Raw genomic sequence first — 26990 nt, 5'->3', positions numbered from 1 at the left:
AAAATACAATATAAAATAAAGATGAACATTACAATATAATTAATAGTAATATTTAACATTATAATAATAAATAAAATAAGATCATTAAAGAAGAAGATGAACACAATGTCGTTCTTTTGAACTGAATTGAAAGGAACCTAATGGAGTTGAACTGTACTGAACTGAACTGAGCTGAGTAGGGCTGAACTAAACTGAAGTGAATGGTACTGAAATTAAGTCCAAAGCAACAAGGCCTTTACAAGAAAGCCAGTTCGAGTAATTCGAGACGAATGGAGTGGGTGCTTTCCCTGATAAAGTTAGAGGACACACTTTCCATGAATAATTGCATTTTGCAAAGATGATGATAATTGAGGGTTGACCTCAGCTTCGACTCACATCAAAATCATGGTTTACTTCAAGAACGACCTAGACCTTCACTTTACATGAACTTTGATGTAATTGTGAATTACTCCAATATCTTTAACTAGTCTACTACTTAGGGTCCCATACCCATACATTTTTCTAATATAATGATATTTTCCTTTGAAGTAGATGTTTATATCTTTTCAATTTTATCTTCACTTAAGGGTCTTTCCAATAGTTTTTTCCATAGCTTTCTTTTTCTTATATTAATTTAAGAGGTGGTTTCATTTAATTTGGAAGTGAGCAATTCATTTAGGAAATCCTAATTTCATTTAAAAAAAGAAATATCTGAATTTGATGGTTCTGGTAAAATTATATTTAGTTCACCTTAAAAGTATAATTTTAAAGTACTCTGTGGTAAAAACATGTTTAATATGTGTTATCTGATTTTTCAAGCACACAATATCACGTAAATTATATCACTATCGACATCTTTCACAACCATCATTCCATCAACTTTAATTTTGCAACATAGCGTCACTCATCTACTCTCTCTCCATAATTATCTTACATGGTTAATTTTTTTTAAGATCATACTAGTGTTTTGTTTTCCTTTGTCGTCATTTAGGCACCAACAATCTACATTGTTTTAAATTAGAACTAGATTAAATCCCGTGTATACACGAATTTTGATAATTTTTTTCACAAAATATTTAATTGAATATCTCTCAAACTACTGCATAGTTATAACATTTTTAACATACTCGTTTAAATTTATTCATCTAATAATGCATATTTAAAATTCTAATATGGTAATTTGACCAAAATATGGAGTGATATATTTTCCATTATTAATATAGCGATTTCACTAAAATATTACCAATTTAGAATAATTATTATTATGTCGTATCTATTATTGCCATGATTTGTAAACTAAATTTTGTTTCCATACATAAATAGTTTATAAAAAACGTAGAGAATAAAATTAAAATAAAACAAATACACTTTTTTGGGAAAGTGGTTTTTGACGGGAAAAAAGCGCACTAGGAATTAACATGTGTCATTCCTGGTGTCTCTTTTAGTATATAGATATTTTCGACCCTTTTTCTTATTTATTAGTTCTTTCCTTTTTTAATGTTTTATTCTTCGTCTTGTTTTCTTCATGTGTAAGAGCATTTTTACCCGATTTTTGGATTTTCATTTCTCATATGTGATATGAGTTTTTTATTTGCAGGTTGATAATAATTGGGAAAGTGATATGCATCCAAAAGGGCACATGTCAATCAGGTTTTTCATCAATTCTTCTTCGATCCAAACAATATAATTATAACACGAAATCAAATAGTGAAAACATTCTCTTGAAAATACGTGCAAACACCAATTGATTGTTGGTTCAGTGGTGATTGGGGCTGAACTTGGTAGAATGGTAGGGAGAACTCGTGTTCGATCCCCCGCAACAATAATTGTAGGGGACTGGAACCTAACCACCCAAAACTCGCCCCGAATCCGGTTTAGCCCTAAGGGTGAACCGGGTGCTAACACCAAAAAAAAATACGTGCAAACACTGGAAAATATTGTTCACATCCAGATTGAAGCGGTTAAATTATACTTCCTCCGTTCTTATTTACATGACACAATTGGATTTTCGACACTATTCACACAAGCTCATTTGACTTCCTTTTGTGATTTATACTTAAGAAAAAACATAGTCATATGGGGTCTTATTAGAATCGTCTCAATAAATATTTTTCAAATATCAACTTTTTATAATTTTTTGTTATCCATAATTGAAGATATTAATGTTTGAAATGTGCATTGGCAAACGTGCCTAAATAATTGTGTCATTTAAAAAAGAACAGAGGAAGTAGATCGTGATAATCATTGTAGATCGATAATAACGACTTATTACGGAGTATTAATATATATATTGTTTCTTCCCCCCCCCTAAACAAAAGAAACCTCTCACAATTCAACCATATATATTCAAGCCAACACATTTGACCCTGTTTGGTTAGGAGCTGTTAGCTGATAGCTGGTTTAATTAGCTGTTGGCGATTAGTTGATTTGACTAGCTGGTTGCATTAGCTGTTTGAGTAAAAGTGTTTGATAAATTAACTGATAGTTGTTAGCTATTTAATACGTAAAATACTATTAAGGACATTGCCATATTTTGTTTCTTATTAATATTAGACAAATAGTTTATTGTGTTGATTTTTTTTCTAGTAAACATTGACTAAATAAAATAAATTTATTTTAAAAAAAAAAAAATCGTAATTTAATTTTTTTTATAATACATATTTTTCAAATAGAGAAATATTACTAATGATATTTCAAGCATGATTGCAATATACTTCAATTTCTTCAAAGTACTAATATAAAATTTATTACAACAAAAAACGAATCTAGTAAATAAGGCGAAATGAAAAAGAAAGTATGAGTAATGTTTTTAGGAGAAAAATATGTAGGGTACCATGGTTGATAGTAGTTGTAATTATAGACAATAGTAAGACAAAATAGTCATTTTCATCCACTTTCTCAAACCTCTAATTGCAAAAGGATCTTATATTGAGCTCTTTCAAAATTAGCTTTTTCACCCCAAAACTCTCTTTCAATCCTTTCCTAACCAAACACTCCCAATTAACTTTTTCAATCCTCTCCTAACCAAACACCTCTAATTCACCCCAAAAAACACTTTTTCCCTTAAACCTCTCCTAACTAAACACCCCAAAAAGACAACTTTCAGTTCTCATGGAATCCATGGCCTGATCACATATATTTGTATGTTGATTGGCCTTTAAATGTCAGCGGCAAATCTATTTAATCAAACTCAAAAGAAATAATGTATCACTTGTTCCGTGAGGTTATGTTCTGTCACCTTTTTCATTTATTAGATCAGATTAGATCAAAAAAGGTAAAAAAACACTCACATAAAACATTTAGACCATATTAGATTGGGAAGAATCAAAACCTATTAATTAAATCAGAAGGTAGAAAAATCAGGCCAAATCAAGTAAAGAGATTATCCTAACTTTTTTTTATTTGTTTGTGAAATAGAAAAGATGTTTTGAGTAATTAAGAGAATAAAATAAAATAAAAATGAGATTAACGTGGGTTAAAAATTCAAAATCTCACCAACTTAGGATTGATATTTGTGAACTAATGAGCCATGCAAACCCGACAGCCGCTATTACTGTCTAATGTCTTCGCCCCTCCGTACGTAAGGGGGTGGACTTCAATTAACAGCGTCTCCACTCTCCCTCTCCCCTCACTTTTTCCTTAACTCGTTTATTCAACCAAATTGTTTTAAAGTACTGTACCTGCTTTAATAATATTTGAATTTGCATTATTTTAGGATATTCGGAAGACAAACTACAATACGTATTTTTTTACTAGATACTCCGTATTATGTAAAAATAAATAATCTTACCATCCTACTTAATTAATATCTATCAGTCTATCACAGTATCACAAATTAGTCACCTCTTCGCTTAAGAGACTCATAACTATTTCACAGTTGATAGAGCTCGACCATATGACCTCCAAATTATAAGGCGAGTTCCCGCCCAACTCCACCAACTTATGGTATACGTCCTGTATTAATGTATTGTACTATATACAAGTATATGTTTCGATATATAGTCAAATACTACTACGTGTCTACGTAAAAGGCAATTAATTTCTAATTGATTTCTGTTTTGTATTGTAACCTTTATAATTAATCTGGTTATAGCAATGTCACAATTTGTATTATAAAAATTAATTAAATATCTGAAATAAGAGTTGAATTCATTTAATAATCAAGTATCTATTTCTTGTAAAACATCTTGCGCGCCTATAGAGTTGTGAGTCTGTGACCGTCACTCATGATAGTACATACATGCATGCAGGGTGTATAGTTGTATGATGTACTACCTCCGTTTCATAAAGTTTTTTACAGTTATTATTTGCACGGACTCCAATGCAATATTTAACTAATAATATATTCAATTTATATGTTAAAAAATTATAAAAAGTTGATATTCTGAAAATGAATAACGAGACCAATCTAACAAGATCATGCATGTAACATATTGATGTATATAATAGTGAGAATTTTTGGTCAAAGTTTTCATACTTTTGACACATTTTCCAAAGCGTAGAGAACTTTCTGGAGGTAGTACGATAGTACGAGTATTGTTTAACTGTGTGTTATTTATTTTTATTTTTTTTGACATAATTGTTTAACTGTGTTATTGATAAAAAAAAAGCAGGCCCGGCTATAATGAATGGACCTCCAGCACAGGGCCCTAAATTTTTGAGGCCCAAAAATTAAAATTTGGTGATAATACACATAGCCTAATTATAGGTTAATAGTAAATGCGAAGCTAAAAGATATAAAATTAGCTCTGGGTCAGTGGTGCAACCTTCTTTAATTACTTTGTAAGTTGCTTTCTTAGCTTTTTATCATATTACATAGTTATTACTCATAACGTCTACAATAACCACTTTTATTTACTATTTATTACTAATAATATACTTCGTATTACACTATTAAAAAAATGAGTGTTATTAATTATATTATTAAAAAAGGGCCTCCCGTCAAAAAGTAGAACAGAACATCTAAATTTTCGGAGACGGCCCTACAGAAAATATACATGAGGCAATCAATATGCATGTTCTCGTACGTAATACATACGTAGTACGAAGTAATTAAGACATACTATATATAAGGTTACTATGCCTCAAAAAATGGTTACTATGTCTAAGAATTTTGGTGTTTAATTTATTACCGTTACTATAAGAACAATAAAGATCACTATGAGTGTAAAAATGGTGTTAGAGAAAACTGTTGATTTTGGATCCACACTAATATTAGTGTGGATCAGGTCCACGCAAAAATAATCCTTCTTCCTAAAGGCTAAAATTCACAAGGAGAATATGGCAAATCGATCTAGAACGAATTGAAATAAAGATAATATGTATTATTGTTCCTTGAAACTTCCATGCAATGTAATTAAAAAAGTTGAAATTTCATATGTTCCAATGTAAGACAAGGATGTTATACCTTCTCCCTTGAAAACACCTTATCACAATTGCATGAATTAATTCAACATCCTTATCTTTTAGGGAAACTATTCTTTTGGAGATTCGGTTGTTGCAACTCGTGATTCTTTAATTACTTTGTTTTTTCTTAATTATAGAACATTCTTTAATTAGTTCTACTTAACTTGCTCTCCAAGTGTTTTCTTCTATTCGAAATTTATAATCATGTATACTGGTAGTAGTCAACGTTCGTCAGTTATCAAGGGCATGCATGCATATGCTGTATACTTTTACCGTTTAAAAAAAATTACAACACTTTAATTAGTACGGTTACTAAGATATAACTTTGGCCATAATTATCTCTAATAATTTTTTTCTAAATAATTATAAAATTTAATATTATGAAAGTATATAATGAAATCAAGTAAACAATATTTTACTTAAAATTTGCATTTAATAAATTAGTAAAAATATATGATCAAAGTTCATATATGAATAGTAACAAATCTAAAAGTTTTGCAAATTTTATGAAACGGAAGAAGTATCATGAAATTTCTTATAAAAGTATGACTTCGTACTAATCTTCATGGGCAACATACTTGCTACTTATATGTGGGCTGCACAACTTTCTTCAGTGGGCCATATGTTCTAGGTAATTAAGACTGTAGTGTAGTCTGAGTATGTGTTATTTGTGGGCTGCACAGCTTTCTATAGTGGGCCATATGTTCTTAGGCCTTTTGTGGGCCGGAGTTTCTGTTGTCTATTTATTTGAATTTTATTCGTGCACTGAGTCCATTTTCTTGGCCCACTCTAATTTGTACGAAGTATATATTCTTCTTCCTAACAATCTTCAAATCTGCATCTTCCAGAACATTAAAATTTCCAATCAATCTATCAACTTTCCTCCATCGTCACTAGCTTAAGGGCGGTACATTGTTGTTGCAAATTTTCAAGTAGCTTTGATTTTTTTTAATTAAACTAGATCAGCAAAATTTAAATCAAACAAGATCACACAAGACAATCTACCTTATCAGATTAGAACTTTTTAAATTCAGACCGTAACAATTTTTTTTTTTTTTTTGTTGCGAATGAGCCACAACGGCGATGATGAGAATTGATCATAGGATCGCCTGAAACCGGGATAGAAGCTCTAACCAACTAAGATATCCATTATTCTCATACCGTAACACGTTATTTAGACGAAGGGAACAAACTTTAACTTCAAAAAAGCTCAAATCCAAAAAGACAATTTATCGAAAGAAATATTCTTGAGTGTACAAGTCCAAATAAGCCTCCAATCTTAAATAAAATCTCCGTAACTATCATGTAGTCATAGTCTATTATACGTATTACTTATGTATCATGACCTTTTTTCACACATAGGTAAAACGCGAAACATGAATCTACTATACTTGATGAACAACTTGAAATTAATATCAATAGGAACAAAATACAGTACATTTTTTGTTCTCGAATATTATTCTCTTTTGAAACATTTACATTATTCACAATTGAAGATAATCTTCTAATTTATTTTCAATACGTATTTCAAAACATAAAACAATTTGAAAAGTCAAAACATGACTAATATTTAAGAACGGATGAGAGTAGGAGATTCGGAGATTGGATTTAGAAAAATTAACAGCTGAAAACTATGTAACGCGGGTTTGAAAAAAGGGTAACCTCCTTTTAAGACATGAATTTTTGGTGAAGGATTAAAAAAGAGATGAAATTGTGGATGAATTGCAATAGTTTTGTTTAGGTCTTAGAATCATGAATGAATACAACAAAAAACAAATCACCGAGTTTACAGTATATAGTGACATGTGCCCCCATTCCAGAAAGTGTCTCTGTTCTAACCCACTAACATTTTGGTGGGCCCAAACCCAGCCAAAAGCTCTAAAATGGGCGATGACTATGGGGGCTCACTCTTTTAACCATAATATTCTTTTTCATCTCCAATCTCTAGAAACATAATATCATACTTCAATTATACGGAGTAATTATGATGGTTCAATAAATTATTATCTCTATTATAGTTATACTCCCTCTTCTTATTACCGAGCTTAACATGAAAATTTTGGAAAAAAATTAACCACAAAATATAAAAATAAATATCTTCTCCATAATTATGATGGTTCAATAAATTATTATCTCTATTATAGTTATACTCCCTCCTATTGTTACCGAGCTGACGAGCTTAACATGACTCCAACTGACTATATTATCGAGTAAACTTTGTAAAATTTGACCCAAAAATAAAATATTACCTCCATTTCTCAATACATACATCATTTCTTATTGCTCGTCAATCGACTTTGACAATCTTTCTTTAAACATTATGTACGGAAAAACATAGTTAAGTGATATCTTGTTAAAATTTAACCGGTGCGAGGATTTCAAATATCAACTTTTTATAACATTTACTTGTATGCATTTAGAGATATTCATGTCCAAAGAAACATGTCGGAATATTGATGAGTCATATTTGTATAGGGTATTTTAGGCGCATTTAGGTTGCATTATTAGGCATTTTTATCGTTTTAGTTGCATTTAGGATCACAATTGCATAAGTTATCGTTGTCGTACTCTATTACGCCCCGTTTGTGTTTTCTTAATGTTTCAGGTGATTTTACGGTCATTTGGATGCTTTCGGAGTGTTATGAGTTGATTTGGATGATGAACGGATGGAATGTTGACTCGAGGATCATTGCATATCTCTAGGGATAATTTTGAGTCAATAACGAAGCTAAACGCTATTTTTCTAAGCATCAAAACGGACAAGCGTTCACTCTTTTGATGATATCTCAAGTTCTACATGTCGGAATGAGGCGATTTTTATTGGCCTAGAAAGTAGACTTCAAGAGCTTTCCAACGACAGGTCACACGTCCTTATAGGCATTGTAGAACAAGAGTTATGACATAAACAAGATGGCTCGACTATCCGATTCGCCCGAAGCCCAAAACGATGGCCCAATCTTCCCCTTGGGCGCGAAAACCAGCGACCCACCAGCGGGCCCGCTGGTTTCTCCGCCCAGCTACTTCCATGCGGGTTCGTTGCATCGTTTCTCGTGATCGTTCAATTAAATGATAACTTATGTAATTATTATTATTTTTCCTTTTTTGTTGAGAATTTAGGAAACACTAAAATACCTCAAGGGATTGAATGTATTCCCTTATGCTTTTATTTTTTTTTACGTTTTTTCCCCCGGAGAATTATTTTTCACGTCAGTTCTAGTTTTCTATTCTTCTCTTATTCCATTGTCGAACCCTAGCTTTCAATTTTCAATTCATCAATCTAGAGGTAATTCAATAATTTCTTTTGCTTTTATTCTTTCTTATTATTTTCGTTTCTTAGATTAATTCGTCCTTTGATTATGAATCTCGTTTTCATTATGTATTTCATGCTTGTTAATTCAATTATGAGCGAGTAGTTATATTCTAGGGCTAAGTTAGGGAAGCCATGTTTATACCATGATTGTTATGCAATAAAGTTTGCTAATCTATAGATTATTGCTTGAGTAATTCCAATTGATTTGTTCTTAATCGTTGATTCATGTTATCGGCCAATTTCATGGATTAATTATCTAGCTAATAGGAATTAGAATCGAAAGATCGTGTTTTTAGAGGCTTTGTACAATTGGCAATTCTGATTATGTTAGCGATCGTACTGCATATGTTGAATTGAAAGTGTTAAGACCCGACCGTAGGATTAGCATGTACTTTAATTACTCGGCCTAGTTTATTCGTTGTCGAATTGAATTGTGTTATTGGATTGGTATAAGCATGGTGAACCGAACAGACGCCCTAGACCTTTAATTCATTGATAAATTACGCATTTTTATTATTGTTTTAGCTTTAGTAGTTAATACTCAAACTCAACTTTCGTTATTGAAATAGTTCGTATAATTGGGCAAAAACTAATAGAACTTGTCTCCCTGTGGGATCGACCCGTATTTGCTAAGTATCTGCTAACAACAGACACCGTGCACTTGCGGTATCACTTTTTAATCTATCAAATATGTGCAAAAAGAAATGTTGCATGTATTGTGGAATGGAGGTAGTATTATGAATCGGAAAGAATATAAGCTAACTCCTGAGAAGTATAGTACTCTCCAAAAATTACCGATACCCATATTTTTTGTACAAAAAAGTAGCACATTTTTTTTTTGAAATTTAAAACAAGCAACCCGTCCCTATAATTTTTTTACAAGTATGTAAAGTTGAATCCAATTAATTTAAATGTGTTTAGTTGAGTGAAATAAAAGACTTGCATCTAAGACATTATAGAAAGTAAACTTTCTTAGCACGTTTTGATTATTCGCAAAGTAACCAAAAGATCCCTAATTTGTCTTGCATTTTAAAAATAAAACTTTGTAATCCGTCATTAAAAGAGAGATCCAGTCTTATTTTTACAAGCTCAATAAGGTTTTACCTAAAATCACAAGGCAACAAGGACAATAACTCCTTTCACGTATCTCATTTATCATTGTCAAACATTCACAAGTTAATTATTTGGGTTTAGCTTGCCCTTTATATTTCTCTCTACACCAAAAGCACATGTATTATTTGAAAAGAATATATTTCAAGACTAATAAACTTCTTATTTTCACCAAAAAAATATCCTTTATTTAGCTTATATTCGATCCGAAGAATATAAAAACCTTCGAATCGAATTTCATAAGAGTTTGCCTCGAAGAAATAGAGTACAATTTCAATTATCAAAAAAATTGCAACCTCGTGTGCAACAAGGACCACAAAACCATTTTAATATTAAAATAAAAAAAATAAAAAATATAGGATCACAAGGTTCATAAACTTGGCTTAATTGAACACTTTGGCCTTTCAATTTTGGCCGGTCTTTCTTTGTTAAAGTATCCTTTAAAAAACAAAAGGTATTCTTCCAAAACCACAAACCCATTTTCCACTATCATTTCTTTTCACATCAAACTATACTCATTTTGCTTAATCTTCAAGCTCTTCCCTTAAATTGGAAGACCAAACCCCAAAAATAACAAACAACAAAAATGGCACTTAAAATGGCCATGTGTTGTTTTAGCAATACTCTTGACACAAATGATGAACTTGTTCATCCTAAACAAACTCCCTTACCTTCTCCTCAAAGAGTATCTCATTTAGGTTTAACCAATACTTACCTTTACACCTCTGATATGTCGATCAACGAGCTTTCGAACTCGATTCCTGGTTCAAACCTCCATGTTTTTAGCCATGATGAACTTAGGTTAATCACTAACAACTTCTCCTTAAGTAACTTCCTTGGTGAAGGTGGGTTCGGTGCGGTTTATAAAGGCTTCTTACATGATAGTCTTAGGCCTGGATTAGAGGCTCAAGCTGTTGCTGTTAAGGTCTTGGATTTGGAAGGAACACAAGGCCATAAGGAGTGGCTGGTAAGCTACTTCTATTTACTTTTTTGCCCCTCCATTACAACATATCCATGAAACTTTAAATAACCAGCACAAAATCTATCTTGTATTCGGATACATCTGCAGCTAGATGTTTTGTTTTTTAGTCTAAATAAGCTACAAACACAGTATAAACACTTACAGTTAGATGTACCCAGTAGTATTTTGTAGTATACAAGGTGATCATAAAAATCACAAATTACAACAATAAAATTTGTTACTATCGCAGTTTGCGACCTTTATGATATAATTACATACTTATATGAGTGTGCACAAAATTTGTTATAGGCTGAAGTGATATATCTTGCGCAATTAAGGCACCCTAATTTGGTGAAGTTAATTGGGTATTCATGTGAAAATGACCAAAGGCTCCTTGTGTATGAGTTTATGGCAAGGGGTAATTTGGACAAGCAACTTTTTAGCAGTAAGTATATATATCCGATCCTCTTTATCATTGAACAATCAGTGAAGAATAACACTGTTTTATTCTATCTTTATTGTTTAATTCCAATTTTGACCCTACCCTAATTTAATTACTTTCGGTTTGTGTTTCTAATTATGTGAATGTAGGACGTTCTGTTCCGTTGCCATGGTTGACAAGAATCAAAGTTGCATTAGAAGCTGCAAAAGGCTTAGATTTTCTTCATGAACTCAATAAACCAGTCATTTTCAGAGATTTTAAGGCTGCTAACATACTCTTAAATGCTGTAAGCCTCCGTCCATTACTAGTTGTCGCGTAACCAGTTCAAATTGCACTGTTATATCTATAAACGTGACAATTAATTCCAGACAGATGACGGAAGTTTCCGGATTTAATTTTACCCTCCAACTAATAATTTGTTGGTTTGTGTAGGATTATACTGCAAAACTCTCGGATTTTGGGTTTGCAAGAGATGGGCCAGGGGAAGATAAGAGTCATGTTTCAACCAAGAACATAGTGGGCACTCACGGCTATGCAGCCCCAGAGTACATTATGACAGGTAATTTATTAAAGCCATTCTTTCGGGACAATGATTTCTAGGCCCCGTAGTGTTACACTACACAAACAATCGCCTTTTAAGACCTCATTCCTTTCACGTGATTTTCACAAAATAGTTTAATGTAGAACTAATTAGAGTGACTTAAACTTGAGTTGTACTAGTCAAAACTAATATTTGTTGATTCACCAATGTTTATCTTATTGAATAAGACCTTGTTCTGTCCTACTATTTCAAGAAAAAATAAGTTATGACAATATAACTTCAGGAGGAAAAAAAAAGGTGAAAATCAAGTAAATAGAACACATCCTTAAAACTCTGTTTGTTTTTGCAGAAAATACTTTTCTGAAAATTTCCGTTTTTTGTTTTCTCAGAGGTGGAAAACAACTTTCCTTTGAAAAGAAAGAATGCCACATTTTTCTCTCAAAACCCCTTACATTTCTTTTTCTCTTCTCCTACCCATCTTTCATTTTCACTTCTACGTTTTTTTTTTTCTTTATAACTTTTCTTGCAAGGAAGTGAACAAAGAAAAACTATTTTTCCTTTATATTTTCCCTTGAAAATTGTTTTCAGGAAAATTCTATGTAAGGAAAAACAATAACATTTTCTTTTGAAACAAAGTATAGTCAAGGAGAACATGACCTTAAAGAAGTGTAAAAAGTAATTCAATCATAACGAACAATATTGTACATTAAGTAACATCCTATGTATTGCTTGAAAAATAAACCAGGTCATTTGACAACCATGAGCGATGTCTACAGTTTCGGGGTAGTACTACTAGAGATACTAACAGGAAGAAGATGTATGGACAAAAAGCGCCCGAAAAAGGAGCAGAGTTTAGTAGAATGGGGGAGACCTCTACTCAAAGATCCTCGAAAAATCGAAGGCTTAATGGACCCGAGACTAGACGGGCAATACTCTATCGAAGGTTCGAAAATAGCAGCTCAATTGGCCTACCAATGCCTAAGCAAGCACCCCAAAACACGGCCGAAAATGAGTGCAGTGATCAAAGTGTTGGAACCCCTTTTGGAGCTCAATGACATGCCATTTGGGGGTACTTTTGTGTATGTTGTACCTAAAGAAGGTACTCAAGTAATAACCAAGAAAGAACAATCATTGTTATGTGATGTTAAAGATGAGGATGTTAATATAATTGATGTAAAAAATGAAGTGGTGAAAGTTGAATTGGAAGAAAAGGAGGTTGAAATAGGAGAAAACAACAAACAAGAAGAAGTTCAAATTGGAGAAAAACAAAGGATTAGAGAGCATAGAAGATCATTGAGATCTAGGGCTGTTAAATCTGATTCAGATCTTTGTAAAGCTCAACAATAGGAGGCTTTAATTTGTTTTAATTAGTAATTATGATTTAATTCACTGCAAGTGTACAAAGTTTTTTGTTGGAACAAATAATGAGTTATTTCAGTTGTGTAACTAATAAGAAGAAAGCTATGGGCATATTACAATCAAAACTCTAATGAGGTTTTGGTATGCTGGTTAAAACTGAGAGTCTGTGTACGGTAGATCTTAGAATGTTTATTCGCACCCTAATCTATAACTTGTATCGCCCTAGTGGCTCATTCGCAGTTCGCACCCCAAAGATGAAAATAAAAATAAAAATAAAAATACAATCAAGGCTACTTATTGAGTTATTTTCATGTGCTAACAACAATTAAATAAAGTTTGGTCGTATCATGCACAAGACAAAAATGATTGTATATAGAAAATTGCCTAAACTTTGTTTGCCAATTTTTAAATTTATTTGAACATTTTTTTCCGTAACGACGTAAACTTAATTTCTTTATTTAAATTATCTTATATATTTTATTCGAGCTTACTAACACTATCTGAAATTACTTAAGAGTGCTACCTTACCTACCAAGAGAAGGTTATGTGTATTAGTTTACATCTTCATTTTGTCAATTGGAGTGGTTAATTATTTAGATGAATCATAATATCATAAGTTTTAAAGAATGTTCAAAATAATTATAACATCCTAAAATATTAATAGAAAATATCATAAAAATATAATTTTTGTATGATATTTTAGCCCCTCGCTTTTAACTTTAGCAAAGAAAAATCAATATTTTGGAAGTAGATATAGACCTAGCTAATTAGCGTTAAGTTTTCCTACAAAAGCAAAAACATCTTTTTCTTTTATAATGGACCTTTCCGTAATCCCATTATAAGCTTCTCATTTTAATAGAATAAATTATTACTTCGAGTATGTTCTATATCCAATCCCATGAAATTAAGATTTCGAAATTGGCAATAATGCTGTTTAATTATTCTTATTAGTAGTAGCTTAAAGTGTCCACCTCAAAAACCCTTTTCCTCTGCTAGCTAGGTTACTAAAGTTAAGTTTACAGTCTCAAATCTACTGAGATTATTTAACTTTATCGTACGGATACCGATTTGGTTAAAAAATTTGAAGATCAAATCATGACTATATCATTACAATTTGTGACTCCACTACAAAATTATGCATCAATTAGAGATGGATTTTGAGACGTATACAACAAACGTCTCAAAATTGAGACGGATTACTAAATTTCGTCTCTAAATTAAATTTGAGATGGAATTATATGAGGAGTTTCAAAAATTCCGTCTCAAATTTGTAATGGATTTGCAAGAATTCCGTCTCAAATTATTTTGAGACGCTCTCTATAGAGACGCCCTACTTTCGTCTCAAATCCGTCTCTAAGCATCATTTTGAGACGGATTTGGATTATATAGAGACAAAATTCCTCGTCTCTATAAAATGATTATTTTATAGTGTTCTTTCTACGCGCGTGCACATATACACACCAAAAGAAAAAGAAAAACATATGAGAAGTAGAGAATTGAGATGAATGGTGGTCCATGAATATTGGACAAGACATAATGCATGTCATAATGAGGAAAAAGAATAGAGAACCATGTTCTTAATTAGCAAGTTAGGAGTCGTGGACTCTCCTTGTTCATCAAACGCCAAAAATTAAAGACAAACTTGGAATGGAAAAGTGGAGTATTGAGTATAAGGGTCCTAGACTCCTTACCCAAACGTTCTTATTAAGGGTAGGGATGTCAATGGGGCGGGGCGGATGCGGATGTAGGTCCCTCCATCCCCATCCCCACCTAAAATTTTCATCCCCATCCCCGCCCCATCACCCATGGCGGGTACAAAATTCATCCCCATCCCCGCCCCAACGGGTGTAAGCTAAAATCCATCACCGCCCCACCACCCAACTGGGTATCCATCCCCATCTTATCCCCGCTTCATACCCGCGCTAATACCCGCCTAATTTTTCTTATTTAGCAACCATTTGCCATATATACGGAGTAATGAAAGTTAACTATTGAAAAAATACATTATGACTAAAGTTAACATATATAATCGAAAATAATACTCGTCATAACAAAAAAATTCAAACAAAAAACTTAGTCTCACCTAAATTCATATTACCACCTAAAGATGCAAATGAATCCAAACTCACCCATCACTCATGGTGGGTATGAAACGGGGTAAGTGGGGATGGGGCGGGGCGAGTGGGGATGGGGCGGGGCGGGCGGGGATGGGGCGGGGCGGGCGGGGATGGGGCGGGTTCAACACAAAATCCACACCCGCCCCATCACCCATTGCGGATACGATTTTTATACCCATCCCCGCCCCATCACCCGCCAAACCTACCTCCATCCCCGCCTACTTGGGGCGGATACGGGGCGGGTCTCCCGCAAAACCCGCCCCACTGACATCCCTAATTAAGGGATAGGTAAAATTTAAAAGCTCCTCAAAAAGTCCTTTTTCATCGAAGCTACTGATTGCTAGTTAGGGGTCATGGGCTCTCATCTCATGGCATGGCATGTGTTCATCAAACAAAGCTTAAAAATGGTTCTAGCATGCCTTAATTTTGTTTTGATCGAATTCTTGATCATTGGTACCTGTTTTTGCTAGTATGAGATTGTGTTTGGTTCGCAATTCGCTACCTAATTTGTCAAGACCCAAAAAATAAATTACTTTCATGTTATAATTCGTTTTTGGATTCACAATCCAAGGGTGATTAGGAAATTAGGTAACGCTGATCTTGATGCAAGACTAATTTTTATTCCACGAGTATAGCTTACACGGAGAGGGATACCAGATACATGTACAAAAGGGTATATGTTACGCATTTTATTAACCAACATATATATAAGTTGGTGGAGTTGGTGGGGAACTTATAAGGTCAAGCCCCATCAACTGTGAAATGCTTGGGAGTGGGTCAAGCGAATACTGGGTTGGTTAACTTGTGCTAAGTGTTGGTTCAGTAGGGTTCCTTCTTCTTAACTAGTAAAAAAAAGGACGCATTTTATTTACGTGATTGTCACTTACCTAAATCATGAAATTATAGACTCCATCAACTTGATCATTTTTAATGAATTTTAAGCGAAAATAAGGTCAAACATAAAAAAAATTACTTATTACTTCGCTCTTATGGGCTATGAGCCTATGATGCCTTCATGGCTTCATGCCTATATACTCCGTACTTAACACTCGGGGATTTTGGATCTGGGCACACTGCTCCAAGCTTATTAACGCTCTTATCTGTATTAGTTAAGCTCCTGTGTATTTTTATATTCCTTCCGGTCCCTTAATACTCGCACCGTTTTAACTGGACACGCTTGTCAATGCACAACTTTGACTACCAATATTGCATGATATTTAATCAAATCATCCTACTTAAGCTAACACTGACACTGTAGCTACTTAGCTAGTGTGGGGGTGAAAGATTGCTTAAACAAAATTACAGACATTAATTTCAGCACCGATGTGGACGGTGTAATACATTCGGAGTATTCCATATTGTAATACTCCGTACAAATCGTGAGACAAAGGAACCTTCCTACTTAGCAAGGATGACATTAATGATTGACACATGAATAAATATTGAAATGCCTAATTGACTAATTTCGAATAACATACTTTTAAGTACACCAACTCCCATTACTAATTTACTCTTCTTTAAGAAATGAGAATATTCTATGCATAAGCAAAGCCAGAAAGCAGGACATGTCGATCATGAGTGAAATGGTCGAGAACTGATTTTAGCACACCTATCCATAAATTGATCGAGAACCACCACGTCTAAAGTTCATTTTCGATAGTCGGTAAGACAAAAGGTTTATTAGAATGACAGTGTTACCACGTTACTCTCGTATGACATAGGGAAAAACAAGGCCATTCCAGAAATAGTAAGCGTAAACTTAAAGGCATATTGAATGAATTACGGCAAGTACTCTGGTCAACACGCAATATACCATAGGCATTCTACGCCTTGTGAATGTCCTAATTGATTCTCTACTGTAACCCATCAAAAGTTCAAAACAGCACATTCTTTTTAGTAAAAAGGAAAGCTCGACGTAAAAAGGAAAGCTCGACGAAGAAAACCAACATCTCCCAAAATTAAACAAACTACGCTCATAAATTGTAATTTCAAGTAAATACTCCAAAAAACAAGCTCGTATAAGAAAGACTGGTAACTACTTTCGGTCTTGGCATGACGGGCGCCAGCTATACAGGAAAGGTCGGGTGTAAGAACCTGACGCCCCATTCCGTTTGGGGAGGGGAGAGGGGCTAACAGCTAACGGCTAATCCATACTGATAGTCACCTAACTATGTAAATTAGAATAAGAGTAAGATTACATTCAAGTCTAGTAAAGTTACTTACAAACCAAAATTTTTATGGGATCAAATATCCCACAAATTCAAAGAATATGCCTTCTAAGTTCTACCCCATAACTAAACCTGAAATTCACCGCATGTGTTTTTTTTTCATTTTCTGTTCTATTTCTTTCAATTCCCAAATGGCACAACATCTTGGACACAAATTGCCACTTTCACTTACCATGACAAAAGTGCTTTCAGATTTCCATTTTAGAACCACAAAACTGCTTCCCAGAATTTACACCTGTTTAAGGGAAGTAACAAAACTAAGTCAGAAACCCTGATACCTATCTGCTTCTTGTAAAGCGAGATTGCTAATTGGATAATTGCTCAAGGAAAAAGACCAGCCGCTTCCTTACCTCACGGACCAGTGAAGTAACGCAATAAATATTTACAGCGGAGGACAAAACCTGCAACATTAAATAACATCAAGAACTGTCAAAAGATATTTGTCAAAAGAACTATTGAGTCATTAATGAGCAGGCATTATCAGAAACAGAGGTATAGCTTACCTGTACGGGAAAAAAAAAAGTAGAGCCATAATAAACGACAATGAAATATGGAACATCGATAGTCATATATCCTTTGAAAGTGCTATCTGAAAACGAGGCTTCCATTCTGTTGCTGTCTTAGATTTTCTACGAGGGACTGGTAGAACGATTTAAGAGCTTTGGTGTCATTGCTCTGCAAATCAAGACCACCGGCACAGGAATAACAAGTTAAGGTAATTGCTAACTCAAAGCAGAAGAAAATGAAAACCAAAATGCAAAATCATGTTATACCAGACTACCAGGACACCATTAAGAACTATAACTAAGCAAGAACTTCTGATTCAACTATCATCAGAGATCATAAACCTACGCCTAATATACAAAACCGTAAGATTTAGAAAGGAAGCACTGAAAAATTTCCTAACCTGCAATTTCTGACGATACTGCTCAGCCAAATTTTGGGAACAGTTTGCAGCGAGAAAACCCTTGGATACAAAATTGGCAAGAAAGTTCTCACCAAATTTCTCATACATGACCTTCTGAGCCGTCATTATTTCTCCAAACAATGCATGCTGGCAAATAACAAAAAGAAGGTAAGTATTGTTACCAAACAAGGATAGAAATCATAAGCTAAAGAAAAACCACATATTGGAACAATAAAATTAATGTCGTTAAAACACACCAAATTTACAAATCTACAGAAGATGGATAATACTTATGACGTACACGAAAAACAAAATGGAGAAAACCTTGACAAATAAAAAGCTATAGTACAAAAATACACAAGGAAACGCACTACTGGATGATATGAGACTTGAATTTTTGGACTAAAAAACGGTAAGATTTGAATTTTTGGACAAAAATACACAAGGAAACGCACTACTGGCTTCGCAGACTATTGGGGCAGCTTTTCCAATGCCCCTCAACAGTTGACTAAGTTGTTATGCAACACTGCCATTAAGTCAAATACACATGGTCCTTTGCCACAGATGATGTTGAATCTCACATCAGATGTAGAGCGTTGTCCATCTCTTTTAGAGGAAGGTAACAAGACACTCGTAATGTGCCAACTCATGTCTGGTTTTAGAGTCTAAAAGGAATTCCTAGAAATAGAGATAGGAAACTATACTAAAACCAGCCAGCCAATGCTTCATGTAGCCTGCCCTGAAATTCGTAAATGAAATGCCAAAAATTCTTATAAATTGGAAAAAAAAGAAAACAGCCATCCGTCAAAAAAAAAAAAAGAGGAATCAGCCATAACAGCAAACATCACAGAACATGTCCAGTTCAAGTTCTGTAGGCCGTAGCCTGAGCCCATCCAAAGCCTGGAGCCAGTACTTTCAAGGTTTAGCTTCACCATCTCTGGATTGGTCTGATCCAGCTGACCTCCACCTGTAGGGATGTAGATCCCCGCACAATTAGCGTCCATACAGGAAACTACCAAACTCTCAACTGCATTACCATTAAAGAACAGTGAATCCTTATTCAAGATGATTTTAATCATTGGATTTTCAGTCAATCATACCACAGGGTAAATGCTGCCAACTTTCCTGCTGAATCGTGAATTATCTTAGAACTATTATAATACTATCATAGCCTGTTAATAATAGTGGTACTAACAGCTTGTTTGATAGGAATTTAGGAAGAAGGGTTGTCGGGGGGGGGGGGGGGGGGGGGGGGAGGAGGAGGAGGATAGGATTGGCCAAGAAAAGGAAGGGATTAGGAGGGATAGGTTTTCCTCCCTTCCTTGATGAAGGAAACTAGAAAGGCCCGTGGGTTTTTTTGGGTGTATCTCTCAAGAAAATGTTTGCCAATTGGATTCATATAGCAATGGAACTATTGCCAGTTGTGAGTTGGGTGAACAGTTATGAACAAATACATGTCACTGTAGCTAGGTTTAGACATTTAGTGGTAGGGCTTTCTAGTGAATTGAAGATTCTCAAAATGAGGAAATGGTGATTTTGGTAAGAAACCATACAGGTGACAAGTTCCATGAACGTCTTCATTTTCAATCCTCAGCATCTCATCAAACTGTTCTTCTGGCTGCTCCGCTGCTGTATCCGTGGCACTGGTCATCCTCCTGCTAACTTTGCATACAGGCTTCAAATCCTTTCCTTTCGCAATTGTTATCCAACCCCTTCTCCCTCCCCTCCCCTCCCCTCCCCACCACATCCTTAAATCAAAATTTCAAACACACTGAAGCAATTAGTTCATCTCCAAAACTAGAGTTACCCTACCCATTATTAACTTAAAATTTAGCTTAGGAAACGACAAAATGACCACTTTCTGCGAATGCTGCCCAATCACTTCATGTTTGACATTGTCTAACATACTATGAGAGATTAATATTTGAACAATTAAAAGTCTGGCCAAACTCATACACACTTCAGCAGACACTCTTAAAAGATGGTCATGAGAAACCATCTGATAGAAAGCCTTAACAGAACACCAGTGCTATACCAGAAAATACAGAAACCAAAAGTAAGAAAGTGTACAGAAGCACGAAAATTCTAGCAGCACAAGTGAATAATTAGAATACCTAGATGCATAAAATAAAACAAAGTAACGTGTGCACAGATTCTACCATGAGCATACCACTTGCAAATGGGACACCTAGAAACGCACAAAAGACTGTAAATACAACAAAGGGTTCCAGAGGAAATACAAAAATTGGGATCGTTAAGCACGGAACAAGATTGGGTAGAATAGTGAAAATTGAATTCACTACTACAACGATATGAATAAAAAAGATAAAAACCAAACAAACCATACTGGGCACTTAGCATCATTATATTTTGAAAGTTGTTCACATAACTATGATAAAAGAAAAAAGGAATGAGAAGCAATAAACAATTTGGTGAAAGATATTGTGCAGAACAATGCAGTAAATAATTCAGAGTATTTCAACTCACAGAATTTGCATCCCGAAACTCAAAAGACTTGTCCAGCACGCTGTACAGACAACAATTTGCAGCAAAGGTTTCAAGTATAAAACTCTGAAACCCGGGTACCTGGAAAATACCCGTCTTAATACAATCTCTCTGACTAAATAAAATCACAGAGGAAATTCCGAGAACAAACCTTCTCTTCTCCATATTGACCAGTGCACCAGTCTTTGATTAGTCTGATAAATATCTGCACACATACCTAATTGAAAGAAGCATGGTTAAGATTAAGATCATAATAAGTTTCCACACAGAAAATCAGAAGGAACCCGTAAGAAAAATCAGTTGAACTAGAATGGAGAGAGGAGCACACCTTCCTCACAGTAATATCCTTATGGTTACAACATGAATACAATAGCAGCTGCATTATTCGATCGAGGTAAGCACGGCATTTAGGAGAGATGAAAACTGAAGACAAGTCATGTGTGGCTATGGCATTGAGAAATATGAAAAATGTACGCTGAAGTTCCTGAAGCTCACGAATTTCCTACAATGGATTAAAATAAATAGTATGAGCATAAAAATAAAATCTTCAAAGCCTTATTTATTGGGAAGGATAATTCAACATTGGATGCTCTTCATAGTTCTAAGCAGCTTGATGTGGTATATTCTGATTCTCTGTATACAAATCCAGTTTGCCATCCTCGGGTATGAAAAAGAATCACTTTTTTCATGATTAGGGAGTGAAATATAAACATCAAAGCTATCAAAGTATGATGACCACACCACTGTAACCATACCTCTGTGATGCCCCCTGGTCCACAAGGAATTGCATCCTGTGGAAGAACAGAAAATACCCTACTAGCAATAGCAGGAAATACTTCATCCACTATGTCATGAACTGAGGTGCTGAATTTGCAAATAAGTTGATTAAGTAACACAAGAACTCCAACCAACTCTTTTGGCTGCCACAGAAAACATAGTAAAGTTAGCTACATAATCAAGGAAAACTTGAAGGATGCCAAAGCAACAAAATAACATCCGAGGTATGAAAGCTCTAGACCGAAACAGAAAAGATATACTACAAATACACAATGAATCTTTCAGTACATTCCTTTTGCTATATATTTATTGTAAGGCATTACAGGGTAAGCGACTATAACAGAAAACAATCATGTCTTTTCATTTATATTTTAAAAGGTAACATTCAAAGCAGGGTGACCACACCATAAGCTCCATTTTCACAGCAAGAGCCATTTTTTAATCTTGAAGGAAACCCGGACAACAATTAACACATTACATTACTGATGAAATTGCTCAAAGACCAATTGCTTCGGATTGGTTAAAGTACAATTATTGTCTGATTTGCCCCGAAAGGCTTTTGCTTCATCATTCTGATTCAAAATCAATCCTCATTAAGTTTTCAACTATCTCCTTCTCAGAAAGTGATGGACACTAAAAACATTATGAATTCTTGCAACGTTAATGGTCATTGTGTTTGATAATTTGCTTCCAACATCCTGACTTTCCTGAGTTAGAAAAAGTAATATCCTAGGAACTTGAAATTTGAAATTATGTGCACAGGGGAAAGGCTAAAAAAATAAAGCGAGAGGAACGTTAACTCCAAAGTCCAGGAAGATTCTCCAAAAGCACAACAAGCTTCAGTTCACAACAATTTTAAGAACTTAAAGAATCATACTTACAAGACAACAGATATTCCGTTTCATATCAACATAGAGTTAAGTATATATTGAAACAATAAAAGAGCACTAAAACAGAGAAGCATGTTGATAAGCAGGCAATAACTAGGATACTCAACCAAGAAAAAAACCGACCCTACTATCCTAGAGCACGGTTCAGGTGGAAGAATGGGACTATGGGAGCCACCTCACACAACAAAAGCAAGCAAAAGAGGAAGCAGTAAAAATGCAACTCATGACCCACTACTTCAAAAATTACCTCAATATCTGCAAGCAACTGTTCCACTGCCTTTGGCAAGTAAGGAAATACAGATACACCCAAAGTTTCAACCATGCGGTGGACAAACGATGTGACCTAATAAATAAATAAATAAAAGTAAGATTAGCAAGGATCAATTAAATAACCCCGAGACAGAGTAATATGAAATATACCTTACTGCGCAAGGACTCCACTTTTGGATAGACAACGAGGATTTGAAGTAAAACATCTAACGTCTGCATCGCAAGTAAAAAATAAAACTAGTTATGTAACTCGACAAAGTAAACACTTAAGGGGAAAGTATTATTTAAAGATAAAGCATAACCCCTGAAAGATTGAGATAACTGGTACCAATAACATAATCCCAACATTGAGGTACTAAAGAAAGGTAACACCGACTTAAAAATTGTCAAAAGCAGGGGTGGAATATTTCTTGTATAGGCATTACACCGGTTAAGATCACAGAGTTAACTACAAATCAAGCAGGCAGGAGTCAGACACCAAAATGTGTCAATAAGTTTCACAACCACCACATGGACTAAACAGACAGTTGATATCCATTAGAGGTCAGGAGGTCAGGTCACAATTAGTGTAAAAATTATCAGTATCAATTGTGGTTGATACCTAAAACTTAGCACTTACTGAATTGTCATTTCAAGTAGTTAAAAAATTTCATCCATATTCAACGAACTAATACATTGTGAAAATAATGCAATAAAGTAAGCAGCAAAGAGAGGCATAGCAAATCAAACCTGCTTAAACATGAGACCGATGGCTGGACGGCTGGCAGTTACAAGATGTTCATTAAAACCCTGCATCCATAATTAGTACTAAATCAGATCGACCAAATCTAAACATACGCAGGGGAGGCCAGACCAAAAGCGGCATTCAAGCTCAAAGGTTGGATATAGTTACACATTTCATTTATGTACAGGATGATAACACAGCCACAAGCCTACAACTAGCAAAGACTAGCCCTTCAACTGTTTCAAGTATAATATTCCAGACAAAAACCGTATCGCTGGATTTAGCTATTGAATTGGAATGAGACTAAATCAAGCAATTAACGGCACGAACTACTTGTCAATGATCTGCCCTAACTGGTACTTTCGTAGTCGATTTAAAATCTGTAAGCACACCAGTATAACAAGATATTTATGTAGCGAATATCAAAGAGGGGCAAACCTTGCTGAGTGCATTAATTGCCATAATGATTTGCTGAATGATTAAAACAGTTGCCGGAGAACCTTCTGGATTTTGTATTTTCCCACTCCTGAGCAATGCCTCCACCTGTAAATGGAAATTTTTTAAGACAAATGTTTGATACCATAAATTAAGGTTTAGCACTTAATCAACATATTATAAAATACACAAACATCAAAAAAGATTTATTTAGACATCATAGCCACAAAACTTAACCTGCTGACATAGAGGTGTGAGTAACGAGGAGAGATAATCAGTTTGCTTCTCAAGCGGCACACTTTCCATCCCAATCAGAATACCAATCGCCTATGGAACATAAAGAAAGCAACAAAGTTTCCATATCAGATCAAAGAAAAACAAGCGTAGTAGTTTTCAACATTTTATCTACATCACAATAGCATTAAGAACCTCAAAAATGTGACTTCCATCTTCAGCTCCAATCATCTGTTTAGCTGCAAAGTCCATGCTGGTAAATCGAGCAACGACGTCTTGTAAACTCTGATAGTATGTTGAGGCAGAAGTTTAGGCAAGCAAAAAGAAAATCAAAAGGTCCTAAAAGTTCATTAGAAATGCAAAATCACCTGTAAAATTGTCTCAATATAAGGCACCAGCTTTGATCTAAGCAATTTCACAAGTCTCATAAAGAGATAACTTGCCCTCCGACTGACATTGATATTAGGGTGGTGTATACCTCTTTCGTCAAGAAAAGCTGCCAGGGCCATGGGTATACACTGAGCATTCTCCTGAACATACTTCATGTACCTTGTAATTGTCTCCAAATATGTAAGAGCAACAAGCCTATTAGAGTGGCATGGGAACCTTGTTGATAAAAGCATGGTCACTAACTCTCCTAAAAGCCTACTCCCTGTTCTCATTGCCTCATCACTCAATGATTCCCCAAGCGCATACAAGAGCGAAAGTGCAGCTTCTACCTCCTCAACATTCCTCTCAGAAGAAGATGCAACCGCACTACCAAGTGAATTTTGGATAAATAATTGAGTCAAATCAGGTGCTACACGCCCCACACTACGGAGCAAAACAAGAAAGTCTTTTCTATATTCAAGCATCCTGTCCTCTTCTTCAATCCCTATTTTATCCAGTACATCAAGGTGATCACGGTAAATGGGATCATAGCATATCTGTGCCCTGATCACTTCTAAAATCTGACGCACATGAACCAGCTGTTTTTCAGTAAGTGGAGATAGATTCTTCATGGTAGCTACATAACTAGAAAGGAACTGCACTGTACTAAACGTAGCATCTACCTCACAACTTTGCATTACATAGAAAACAGACGGCAAAACCTCTTCTAGAAGCTCGGAGGAAACTCGCTTACCTTCCTCGGAGCTTAACCTCTTTGCACATTCCAAAATCTCAGTTGCATATCCAGTGAGCAAGCTGGCAATGCTAGAGACCAACTCAGTATCAGTTTCATCACTAATCAAACCAAATACACGATTGATTTGCAGACTCTTTAACAGTGTAAGTTTCACTTGTGAATCCATTCGCTTCATTACCACAGCCAACACACAACCCGCGGAAGCACTCCTAAGCTGCTCAGGCAAACCTTCAACCAAGAGTAACTCAAACAACAGTGGTATAAACACGTCATTAGCAATCAAACTTATATCTATCCAGGAAATGTATCTCCTCATCGAATCCAAAACGCTTGCACAAATCTCGGAATCTGAGTTCTTATAAGCTGTAACAATGTCATACCACAATCTAACTATCTGAGGGACACATTGCTGTCTCATGGCATCCTTAACTCGACCAGCAACCGCCACATCATCAGCATTGCGAGGATAGTCTAAACTAATCAATTCATCATCTAAAGCAATCAACAACCTACAGAACATATCTATAACCACTGCCCCCCGATTCAAATGAGGCAAGAAATCCACAAACACAGAAGACCATATTGACGGGTATTCGAAATAAATCAAAGTAACCAAAACCTGTGCAAGCTTATTCTTAATAAAAGCAGGGCTATCTAAAACCCTAACAACTGCATTGTTACTGTCATCAACTCCCTCATAACAAGCCATGGCGAACACAGATTTTCGAATGAATTCCTTTTCTTCTATGCCCATCGATGACGAATAACGAACTCGAACTGCGTCGTGCAAGCATTGCAAGCACCAGAACTGAACTTGCACTAATTTACTGGTAAACAAACGCTCAACACAAATGCTACAAATTGTCGGGGTTTCCTTAATTTGTTGGCAATACTCGATTGCTTGCGACTTTAACACGGAATCAATAGTCCCAGATTCATCAAAACTAATCAAAATCGCTCTCTCTAGGTCATCCATATCACGATTAATCAACAAATTCATCAAAAAAAAAAAACCTAGAAAAATTCAATCTTTAAACCCTTAGTTCCGAGTATTTATCATCAAATTCACACTATATTAATATATAAAGTTAACGAAGTTCATTCAATATTTTTGGGGGAATGGTGAATTTAAGCAATGCTGTAAGAAGTGAATTTGAGGAGAGAGAAAGGGATCTGGCGGAAGTACCAAACTAACCTTCAAATTTGATTTAGGGTTTGATTTAGGGTTTTTGAGTGCTGTAAATTTGGTTTGAAGAGTATGAAGTAGGGATTTGAGGATTTGGGGGAGAAAAGGGGAGATCGTGTTCTTCGTGTTCTCGGAGTGAGGTTATGGTTTCAGAATTTGTAGACGGAGGTTATTTTGTAGGGGAGAGTTTTGGGGCATTTTATATGAACCTTTTTTTTTACGAAATTAGCCCTAGGTGCTGCAAATTGCAAAATTCTGTGAATAATGGCTACTGTTGCTTTGCTTACCCAATGGGAATCGTCTGAGCTGGAATTTTAACATATGAGATGGCAAAATTTAGAAGGGACCCAAATTGATAATTGCACTTTAAACCGAAAATCTGAATTGATATAGATGAGATTTGATCGCAAAAGTACTGTATATAAAACTGCATCTTTTTAAAACTATAAAGATGTATTTTATTACTAAGGATTTCTATTTTAT

At 34.8% G+C, this 26990-nt stretch overlaps 2 protein-coding genes across 2 annotated transcripts; one reads left to right on the top strand and one right to left on the bottom strand.

Moving 5' to 3' along the window:
• Positions 1-10218: 10218 nt before the first annotated feature.
• LOC110803956 (serine/threonine-protein kinase RIPK) lies at positions 10219-13233 on the top strand. Its single transcript, XM_022009510.2, has 5 exons — positions 10219-10772; positions 11076-11211; positions 11358-11494; positions 11641-11767; positions 12495-13233. The coding sequence occupies exons 1-5, from the start codon at positions 10392-10394 to the stop codon at positions 13094-13096; spliced, it is 1383 nt and encodes a 460-aa protein (XP_021865202.2). The 5' UTR covers positions 10219-10391; the 3' UTR covers positions 13097-13233.
• A 3950-nt stretch (positions 13234-17183) lies between these two features.
• LOC110803947 (exportin-T) lies at positions 17184-26698 on the bottom strand. Its single transcript, XM_022009501.2, has 15 exons — positions 24564-26698; positions 24391-24480; positions 24199-24288; positions 23965-24069; positions 23532-23591; positions 22953-23015; positions 22780-22875; positions 21621-21785; positions 21194-21367; positions 21017-21082; positions 20848-20946; positions 18361-18507; positions 17957-18128; positions 17804-17854; positions 17184-17688 (listed from the first exon to the last, which is right to left on the bottom strand). The coding sequence occupies exons 1-13, from the start codon at positions 26319-26321 to the stop codon at positions 18039-18041; spliced, it is 3003 nt and encodes a 1000-aa protein (XP_021865193.2). The 5' UTR covers positions 26322-26698; the 3' UTR covers positions 17184-17688; positions 17804-17854; positions 17957-18038.
• Between the last annotated feature and the right edge of the window lie 292 nt (positions 26699-26990).

The sequence above is a fragment of the Spinacia oleracea genome, chromosome 1 (assembly GCF_020520425.1).
Source record: "Spinacia oleracea cultivar Varoflay chromosome 1, BTI_SOV_V1, whole genome shotgun sequence".
Lineage (NCBI taxonomy): Eukaryota > Viridiplantae > Streptophyta > Magnoliopsida > Caryophyllales > Amaranthaceae > Spinacia > Spinacia oleracea.
The sequence above is the reverse complement of the archived record's forward strand: the minus strand, read 5'-3'. Positions and strand labels throughout refer to the sequence as shown.

What these genes read in the sequence shown, in the direction of transcription:
- LOC110803947 (XM_022009501.2), bottom strand. Translation starts at nt 26,321, where the DNA reads ATGAATTTGTTGATTAATCGTGATATGGATGACCTAGAGAGAGCGATT. An exon ending in AGGATATTACTGTGAGGAAG is followed by an intron (nt 21,083 to 21,193) that starts GTGTGCTCCTCT and finishes TCTTTCAATTAG; the next exon opens with GTATGTGTGCAGATATTTAT. An exon ending in GTCAATATGGAGAAGAGAAG is followed by an intron (nt 20,947 to 21,016) that starts GTTTGTTCTCGG and finishes GGTATTTTCCAG; the next exon opens with GTACCCGGGTTTCAGAGTTT.
- LOC110803956 (XM_022009510.2), top strand. Translation starts at nt 10,392, where the DNA reads ATGGCACTTAAAATGGCCATGTGTTGTTTTAGCAATACTCTTGACACA. An exon ending in GGACAAGCAACTTTTTAGCA is followed by an intron (nt 11,212 to 11,357) that starts GTAAGTATATAT and finishes ATGTGAATGTAG; the next exon opens with GACGTTCTGTTCCGTTGCCA. An exon ending in CTAACATACTCTTAAATGCT is followed by an intron (nt 11,495 to 11,640) that starts GTAAGCCTCCGT and finishes TGGTTTGTGTAG; the next exon opens with GATTATACTGCAAAACTCTC.